Raw genomic sequence first — 10,278 nt, forward strand, 5'->3', positions numbered from 1 at the left:
GAAGTTATGCTTATTCAATTAAAATAAGGGAGCTCCAAAAAGTGATTTTATCAAAAACAGCATTAGGAAATTAAATAGATGGTAATAACTTCCATTAAACTAAAAAAATTTTGTTCCATCCTAAAAAAAATTGATGAGGAATATATTTAAGATGCCAGCTTGCAGGATAATGTCTCTTCTTCTATAATGACAATCATCAAAGATATTATTGTCATCAAAATCAGTTCAATCTCATAAAATGCTTAGTCTTTAGGCATTAATTATTATATAGGCCATGTGATCCAGAAAGAAACTGGCAACAGAATCTGCAATGAAAGTGAAAAATCTTGCATTTTAAGTTTATTTCTCTTAAAATGTTTTGAATCTCTTTGGTAAAAAGCAATTTCAAACAACACTTGGAATTGGTCTTTCTTTAATAGTTATCACATAAAAATCATACACAGCTTGGGAATTAAAATAAACTAGAGAATACCATTTAGTCAAAGCAAAAATATTAAACTTTGACTAATACAACTGGACAGTTGAGGGCTTAAGAAATGGACATAAACATACATCATTATCACTCAACAAGTAGTTCCTTTTCCAAAGGTTATGATGAAAGCATCAAGGGAAAACTGCATTTACCTCAGCCCAATACTGGGGTGGCATGGGAGTAGGGGGTGTTGTGGGGAGAAAGGAGGAGAGGGGGGAGACAGAGATTGAAAAGGAGGGAAAAGTTATGATTTGAGTAAATAAAAAACAAAAGGAAAAATAATAAACTGCTGATAACTGAAAATTGAGAGTTCACATTGAAGAAATCATGGATCACCGAAATTTATAAATTTTTTTAAATCTGTGTGAATTGATGGGGAGGGGGAAGAATAAGTAAGGAAGTTACCTTGATTCTAAGGTATACTATGTCATCATATATGAAAGGAATAGGATAGAGAAGACTGTATATGGAAGAGTCCCACAGCAATTTTTTCAAAAAGACTATTAAAAAAGATTGCCAAAGAATTTAGCAGAATCCATTTAAGCAGAATATGTCAGTGCACAAATGAAAGACTAAAGTACACACAAAGGGCTACAGAATATTAGTCATATGGGGTATTAGGTATTAGTCTTTCACTGTATATAACTGAGATGGAATTCTAGGGTGGAACCGACAGATTACTTTTACATAGTGAAAGGAAGACTGAAATTTCAGTCAGAAGACCTAGAACCAGAGACCTGGTTCTGTTACTTATTCCTAGGTGACCCTGGACATCTGAGCCTCAGTTTGTTTGTTTGTTTTTTTCTTCTTTCACATTTTAAGATTCCCTTTTAGCACTAAATCCTATGATACTATGATGAAGGGCAGCTAATTGGTACTGTGGATATAGTACCTGGCCTGGAGTCAAGAACACTCATCTTCCTGAGTTCAAATCAGGCTTCAGACACTTACTGGCTCTGTGACTTTGGGCAAGTCACTTTACCCTGTTTGCCTCAGTTTCCTCATCTGTAAAATGAGCTGGAGAAGGAAATGGCAAACCACTACACTATCTTTGCCAAGAAACGCCCAAATGGGGTCACAAAGAGTTGGACATGACCGAAATAACTGGACAACAACAACAAGAACAGCCAAGAGCTTGATGTTCACCTGGTGCAAGGAGAAGGCAAGAGAAGTCTCATTCTGCCTTCCCAGAAGCTGATTTCTATTTACCTATAATAAAATTACAGTTAAGGAAAATAATTATTGTGAGAAGGGTAAAGAAAATAGACATCAAATACCTGTGCTGGAACAGGAAAATAAGTCAATAACAGAGTAGATACAATGTGAGGTATGAAGAGGAGGATGTGAGCAAAGACCAGGTAGCTCATTTATATAGTGCTTTAAGGTTTGTAGATTACATTCATTATTTCACTTTAGAAGGTGATAGGCACAAGTAGAGTAAAAAGCAAAAGTGAGAGGTAAGTCAGGGCAAGCAGAGATACAAGTAGATGACAAGTTAAAGGTAAAACTTCAAATGATGAGGATCTGGGGTATTAAACACCTTTGGATGGCTTAATGGTCCCATGTCCGTTGATTCAGATATAAACTATGGGCAGGGCAGGTGATAGGGTAACAGGATACATAACAAAGATGAAGCTCTTATCCAAGAAAAGATAGTTGCACCATCGGAGGAGGAATCATTTGACTGTAATGGTAACATGGATCTTCAGGTGCTTCCAGGTGAGAGGCCAAGTAGTTAGGGTCAAAGGAAGAAGAGAAAAGTGAGACAGTAGTAGGTAACATCCATGGGGGAGTAGGGAGTTGGGTTGACAGGGTAAGGGGGAAAAAGAGGTTATCTGATGAATAGAAAGGTTTTTCTGTCTTCTTAAGATTTGTAACTAGGACATGACAGAGAAACTACCAGGACTTGTCAAACCAGGTGATTAATAGCCACTCTGTTGACTTATGTGGGCATTAGTGATATTGACAAAGAACTCCTAAATAAATAAATAAATAAAAATTGCCGAGTCTTGGGCAAGAAACTAAAGAATGTATGGTAATAGTGTTTTATTCATTGCAATCAATTGACGGGAAAGACTTGAGAAAAGAAAGGAACATTTATTAAGTAAACAAGTAGCAAAAAAAAAAAATTGTGTCAGAATAGGATTTGGATTTCTTAATGATGGATTTAAATTAAAGCATGACAAGGTTTGGGCCGGGTAGCTAGGTGGTTCAGTGGATAGAGTGCTAGGCCTGAAATCAGGAAAACCTGAGTTCAAATCTGGCCTCAGATGGTTACTAGCTGTGCGATCTTCAGCAAGCCACTTAACCTCTGTTTGCCTTAATCCACTGGAGATGGAAATGGCAAACCACTCCAGTATCTTTGCCAAGAAAATGTCACAGAGAGCATTGGCGCACTATGGTCCACAAGCTCACAAAGAGTCAGGCATGACCAAATAACAACAATGCTTTTGGCCAGGGATGGAGCTCATTTAATAAGGACTAGTAGGAATTTATTTGCCTTGATTCTTGCAAAATCATTATTAGGCAGTATTAGTATACTATGAAATAGTATTTTTTATTCAGGTACATTTAGGTTTTGGGTAAGATGACCATTGCAGGTCCTAACAACTATGAGATTCTATGTCCATTTCTGACATGATTTGATTTTGGTTTTTGGATTTCTTACAGCAATGGATTCATGATCTCATTTGTATGGGTACTTTTCCTGTCAATCAGTTAGGCAACCAATCAATCAATAAGCATTTACTAAATGTCTACTATGAGCCAGGCACTGTGGTAAGCATATAATACACAAAGAAAAAACAAATATAGTTCCTCTCCTCAAGGATCTTGCCTTTTAATGTAGGCATATATTCATCACTACAAATAAGATAAACGAAGAGGAAGAATAATTTAGAGGGGATGGCACTCAGAGCTAGGGAAAGTGAGGCTTCCCACAAAAGGTGGTAGTTGGGCTATCTTAAAAGGAAGTTAGGGATTCTAACAGTTGGAGGTTGGGAGACAGACCTTTATAGGCATAAAAGATTGCCTTTGAAAAGGCATGGGGATAGGCTATGGAGTGTTATCACTGTGGAAACAGACTAAGACTTCAAAGTTTATTCTGGATAAAATAAAGGTTGTGAACCTGGGTGACTTGAAGGATAGTAGTAAGCTGGGAAGGTTTGTGGGAAAGATAATCAGTTCTGTTTTAGACAGTCTGAGTTTGAGATGTCTATGAGTCATACAGTTTAAAATGTCTGACAGACAGTTGGTGATGAGGGGCAGGAGAGACTTTGGACTAGACAAACAGATCTGGAATTCCGCTGCATAGAGATGATACCATTACAGACCACCTTCCCTATAGGCTTTCTCACCCTGAGTGATTTTTACTCAAATCATTCCATACAGCCTCCATAGCTGTTTTACTCAAAATGCTTGAGTATTTGAAGTATTACTTCAAAATGCTTGAAATATTTTTCCAGTCCCTTTAATACTTTGGGGAAAAGAGCACCTAGTTGTCCATTTGTTAACATTCCCTCTAATGTCATGACTGGACCACCTGTTTCTCTGGTGACACATATCCTTTATTGACATTTATCTTTCCTCACACTTAAGTCATCTTTAGTAATATGCTTGTCCAGGTTGCTATTCCTCATATGGTGCAATGGATCACTGAGGGCCGGTGGCCCGAGGTTGTTCAAACAAGCAATCCTTTTTACTAAAAACATATTCTAATACCCCTTGTAGAAGTAATTCCCATCCTGAAGATAAAAATAAATACACGGATTGGCCTGAGGGCAGAAAGGGGATCAGAAATAGTTTCTGGAGCATGAACTGCCTGTGAAGTGCTTCTTCCAGTAGTTCCTGGCTTTGGGAGATGAGTTATGTTTTATATCCTTTATTCTATTGGTTTTAAATTACAGGTTTTTAAAAATTTAAACATTAATTTTAATTGAATTTTTATGGTTCACAAGTGCTTCCTTTATTTTAAATATGAAAAACATTGAACTGACTGAAGTAGGTCAAATTTTAGGCTTTGTGTAGAACAGCGATACAGGCTACTTATACCCATCACGTGTTTTTCCATTGTTCTTTGGGGGACTGGTAATTTTCATATATCTGGAATGGTGATGTTTTATGATCTGTAGTATAGGAACAATGGTGTCAAACTCAAATAGAAATGGGGTCCACTAGCATGTGTATAAGGATCCCTTGTGGGCTGCCTATTGACTTAGTTTTAAAATGTGATATTAACTATGTTTTACTATATTTTCACTAATTTTGTTAAATATTTCCCAATTATATTTCAATCTGGATTGGACTGCACTCAGGAGTGTTGGTGACTATAATGAGTGTGTTTGCCCTCTCGAGCACAGAGAGCCCCTGGGAGAAGCTAGGTGTTGAAAGATGTTTTTGTATAGACTGCTACTGAGCCTTTTGAAATCCCAAATATAAGTTAGAATGATCTCTTCTTCCTATTTAATTCTCAGCCTAGTTTATTATCCACCTGGACTACCTAAAAAACATATACCAACAGACTAACTCAATGGGTTGTACCTGAAGTGACATCTAAATATCTAAGCAATACACAATCACCTTTTTTCTTCTTCCCATGTGGATGCAATTTCTTTTGATTGGCTATGGACCTGACTCAAGTAATCCTGTAGCATTCCTTAGCTCAATGTGATTTTTATAGTATCTTCCATAAGGAATACATGGAGAATCTCCCCAGTGCTAGGAAATCCCTCTTCTTTAGAGCCCTCTACTGACTGTATTGTTCACTTGAGATTGATACTTAGTAGATCACTGAATAAAGTTATCTCCACAACTTCAGTTATCTCCATAGTTACATTTGTCATTAATATATGTAATAGTGGTCCCTTATTCAGGGGAAATATTTAACATAGATCACTAACACATGTGTCTATCAATTTAACTTAGTTGCAGAAATATTCAGGAAATATACATCACAAGCTATAGATCAAATCATCTTTATAATTTTGCAGGGCTTTACAGGAATGGAAGAAGGAAGGGAGGAAGAAAAAGAAAAGGAAAAAGTAAGGAAAAGTAAGAAAGAAAAGACTGGAAGGAAAAGCATTACAATACAATATTGCAAACATTAAACATTTGTATATGCAGAGTAATTACTATGTTAATAGAGAGGGACAGAACATTTGCATAAGAGAAATAATGTCTGGCTAACTTCTAGCAAACAATCAGCTTAGTAGCTTATGAAGAATTTGAATTCTAATGTTATAATTTTTAAAACTTAAGGGCTATCTCACTCTATGGGAAATCCTAGTATGTATGGACGTACGTATGTATGTATATGTGTATGTGCGCATATGTATGTGCACAGTTTTTTTTTTAGGTGGAAAACTTTAATTATATTTAATCTTTTGTTCCTACAGTTTTCTGGGGAGTCTTTCAAAACTTTTCCCTGAGAATGGCAGTGCATACCTGCAATTTCTGCTCCTAAGGAAGGCTAAGATTGGTGGATCTTTTGGTAGCTGTGAACAGAAGTATGGCTAAAGTCAATCTGAAGTCTATGCTAAGTCTAGCTCCAGTAAGGTGAGTTCACACTGTCTGTGAAGGTCCAAATTCACCAACTGCTTTTGAAAAAGCAGAAATAGAAATTCCAACCATTTGATTTTTAAATATTTTGTAGAATTTTATATGTAGATTGAAGAATCTAAAATTCAAGAAACTAATGTACTCCCATGTTCTATACATAAAATACAAATCCAGAAGCCAGAAAATGTTTCCGAAACTTTAAAAGACTTAATTAAATAGGTCTTGGCTATACCTTTTCCCAAATTAACAATCAATGTAAAACACTAGCCTCCAGGTGCCCTGAACAGTATAAGAAAGAAAATCCTTCAACTATAAAACCTAATAGAATTGAATGAAATAGATGTCCTTCAAGGCTATCTGCACAATTCCAAAAATACATTTAGGAATGATCCAGACCCAGAATAACAATGTTGAAACTATTTGCATTTTGAAACCCCTTTTAAGTCAATAAATAAGAATTAGCTAGGAAATTTATGGTAGCAGTGTTCATTCTTTTATTGTGGGACTAAAATAAGTTGTGGTAAGCCAAGCAAGGGGTTTTGCTGAACTCAATTCAGCAAAAATTTAAGTGCTTTATGTCTGCAAGGCAATGTGTAATGCATTAAACTCTGGGGACAGAAAGACAAAAACAAACCAGTTTTTGTTTTTTCCCCTCAAGGAGTTTACATTCTAGCAAGGAAGAGAAAACATATATGTAGGAGAAGTTAATAAAATTTATGTGCAAAACAAATACAAATTAATTATGGAGGGAAAAGTACTAATAAATGAGGGAATCAGAAAAGTACTAGGAGGCAGGGAGGAGGGAGAGTGTTCCAGGGAGGGGGACAATGTGGACAAAGGCTCTTAGTTGTTGGAGAGAGAATAGAGTACAGGGAACATGCAGTGGGCCACTGGCTAAACTGTAAAGTACCCCAGGGAGAATAATGTGAAATCAATGTAAAACAGGCAAAGAAACCAACACAACAAAGACAATAGTCTTTCTTAGACCACTTTTGAACACTTGAAGTTTCTTACCTTTGTTTTTGGCTCTAGAATTTTTACCCCATAAATTGATATTTGTAATTCAACTTTAGGAGTTTTCTGGCCTTCAGATTTCTTGATATGTCTTGCAAACTAAAAAGTGAAAAGAAATGAAAATGATTTTATTTTTATTTTTAAGGGAGTCAAAACATCAGCATCTAAGCATTTCAAGTCTGTAATTTAAGTTTTGTGTTTTTTTTTTTCAATCTTTTTCAACCAAAGGACTCTATTTACATGATGGCTTTGCTGGCTGTTTACACATTTTTTTATATTCTTATTTGTACCCAAATACAAAACAAGTAATAATCATTTTGTTAATTCTATATAGCAGATCAAATTGAAAGGAACGGCACACATATAAACATTCCCATCTCTGACTGAGTCATTCCTCAATTGATAAATGATTGAAGGTGATTTTCTATATGCTAAATCACAATCACTGCAAAGCAAGAGAAATGATTATTAAATAACAAATTATTGGCGAGACCCTTGACCTTTCCCAAAAATTTACTCTACCAAAACTATCTTATCCAGGTGGAGTTGTTTCCCCATCCAACTAGAAAACCTTACAAAGAATTAATCTAAGGTGAATTCTGGCCCATTGTGCACCACTCAGGCAGTTTGGGGGGAAAGGGGCGGTGGTAGATCCTTTGTCTATATTACCAAAGGTTGGGGGTTATTTAGAAGTAAATGACATGATCAAAATCACATCCCTCGGCCCCTCATTAGAACAAGTCCACCTCTCATTATAATATTCATTTTTATCATTAATTATTAACCAATTAGAGTTGTTTGCCATCCTCAGGAACACCCACTCTTCCAAGGGCACATAAACACTCAGTAGGTTCCATGAGGGGGATCTTTAGCATTCCAGAGAGTCACTGACCCCTTTTATTACTTATATGCTAGCATGATTAATAAAATGATTAATTACCCAGAAACTATTCCTCAAACTTTTTATACATCATAACAGAATCTTTCAAACTCCCAATAAGGTAAATAAAAACTATTATTAATATTCCCACAATACATATGAGGAAACTGAGCTACTAAGAATCTCTTTCTTAATGTTCAGAATGAGAAGTGAAAAAGATCAATATATTTTTCCATGATTTTGATCTTTTTGGTCCCTATAGAACACCAGATGCTCACTGCCTAAGGAAAAGACATTTACAATTTTACCATTATGAAGGGTATCAATTATTTTAGGGGAGAAATCAGGATGCCAGGTCTTTGTGTCAACCACCCCACACCACTTAATAAAACATATCACCATAGCTAGAATGAAAGGGAGGAGAAGGGAAATGATTAGCATTATATAGTAAATATGAGATCAATGTTAGCTGTCATTATTATATTGACAGGAATGGGGGGGAATGATTACCATTATGGTTTAGGTTAAACATCTAGATTACTTGATCCACTGACTTTGGGCTACTCAGAACTAATTTTAATAATAATTAATAGTGTTGATTTCCCTTCTGAACCCCTGGCTCATCTACACTGTAATGGAAACAGCCCTGGACTTGGAGTAAAGAGACCAGGGTTTGAATCCCAGGTTAGACACTTTTTACAAGTGTCACTAAATATTCTTGGGCCTTTGTTTCTTCATCTGCAAAATGTGAAGGTTAAAGACTGAATGGTTTATGAGATCCTGTCTTGTACTAGATCTATGATCCTACAACCCTGTAACTACGAGGAAGTCACTTAATCTTGTTAAGCCTTGGTTTCCTTGCCAGCAAAATTAAGAAAATTCTTAACTATTTATGACCCTGGCTTTTTTGCAGAAAATGTTTCTGAAACTGTGAATAACAAAAAAATTGTCATTATTATTGTTATTACACCCTGCAAATATTGGGCATTTTATAACATTCTGATATTGATAATGGCAGCTGAATTAAAGAAAACATTTCCAAAAGCACTAATATTTTTCACATTCCAGTGCTCCAAGATCTGTTAGTTAGCATTCCTAACTTTTCATCAAAGTAGTAAGGCCAGGGTGAAATCTGTAGGTTCTTCTCTATTATAAAACAATCAGCAATCGTCATGCATGGAGTAGCTTGTTTTTCAATTCTTTTTTTTTTTTTCTCAGTCTTGTCAGAGTCCTCCTGACCCCATCTGAGTTTTCTTGGCAAAGATGCTGGAGTGGTTTGCCATTTCCTTCTTCAGCTTATTTTACAGATGAGAAGGCAAAGAGGGTTAAATGACTTGCCCAGGGTGACACAGATGGTGTCTGAGGCCAGATTTGAACTCAGGAAGATGAGTCTGCCTGACTCCAGACCCAGCGCTCTGTCCAATGTGCCACCTAGCTGCTCCTTTTTTCCCACAGACAGAAATAATACCACTAAAAGGGAAGCAGCTTTTACTCCTTTTTAGAGTCTTCAGGATAGCTTTCTTTTTCTTTTTTTTTTTCCCCTAGAACAGATCAATGATTTCATCAGTGTAGAGAACTCCTGATGAGGAACTCCCACCATAATGCAAAGCTGTACATTCTCCTGGGACACTGTGAGGGTGTTATTTGCCCAAGGTCATACGGGCAGGATAATTCAGAGGCAGAACTTAGACACTAGGTCTTCCTGACTCCCAGGAGAGCTCTCTGTCCATCATGCTGCCTCTCCTTCTGGAGATTTCCTGGTAATAGGATAGGGATAGAAGCTGAACCTGGGAACTCAACCATCTTGGATGTGGCAATGCCCTTTACCCAAGAAGACTGGCATGTGCTTTGCAACTTATGGTCTTAGAATAACAATCATAATCATAATACAATAAAGTAGTTGTCATTTATACAGTTCTTACTAGGTGCCAGGCACTGTGTTAAGAAGTGCTTTACAACTATTTTCTTATTTGATCCTCACAACAACCCTGGGAGATATTTACTATTATTTATCCCCATTTTGCCAATTAAAAAACTGAGGCAAACAGAGATTACGTGACTTGCCTAGGGTCATGCAGCTGGTCAGTGTCTTAGGTTACATTTGAAATTAAGTCTTCCTAACTCTAGGCCCAACAGTCTAGTTCTCTAGTGTGTGTTTATGTGTGTGTGTGTTTTGTGTGTGTGTATATATATACACACACATACATACACACATATATATGTATATACATATATATGCACACATATATGTGCTATATAAAAATATATATACTATATATAGTTATGTGTGTTTACATACATACACATAAACATACACAATTTCACAACTCTTTGAAGTATGTAATAACCATTTTGT

General features: G+C 36.3%; 1 protein-coding gene across 5 annotated transcripts in view; it reads right to left on the reverse strand.

The window, feature by feature from the left end:
* The window catches only part of GULP1 (GULP PTB domain containing engulfment adaptor 1), a 370,686-nt gene that overhangs the window by 63,230 nt on the left and 297,178 nt on the right, over positions 1-10,278 (reverse strand). For all 5 annotated transcript variants that reach the window (XM_027865950.1, XM_027865951.1, XM_027865949.1 and 2 more), the window contains one exon: positions 7,043-7,141. In XM_027865950.1, the coding sequence (XP_027721751.1) occupies positions 7,043-7,141 (99 nt within the window). The remainder of the gene's footprint in view (positions 1-7,042; positions 7,142-10,278) is intronic.

Source organism: Vombatus ursinus, unplaced genomic scaffold (assembly GCF_900497805.2).
Source record: "Vombatus ursinus unplaced genomic scaffold, bare-nosed wombat genome assembly UNPS02014779.1, whole genome shotgun sequence".
Taxonomy (NCBI): Eukaryota; Metazoa; Chordata; class Mammalia; order Diprotodontia; family Vombatidae; genus Vombatus; species Vombatus ursinus.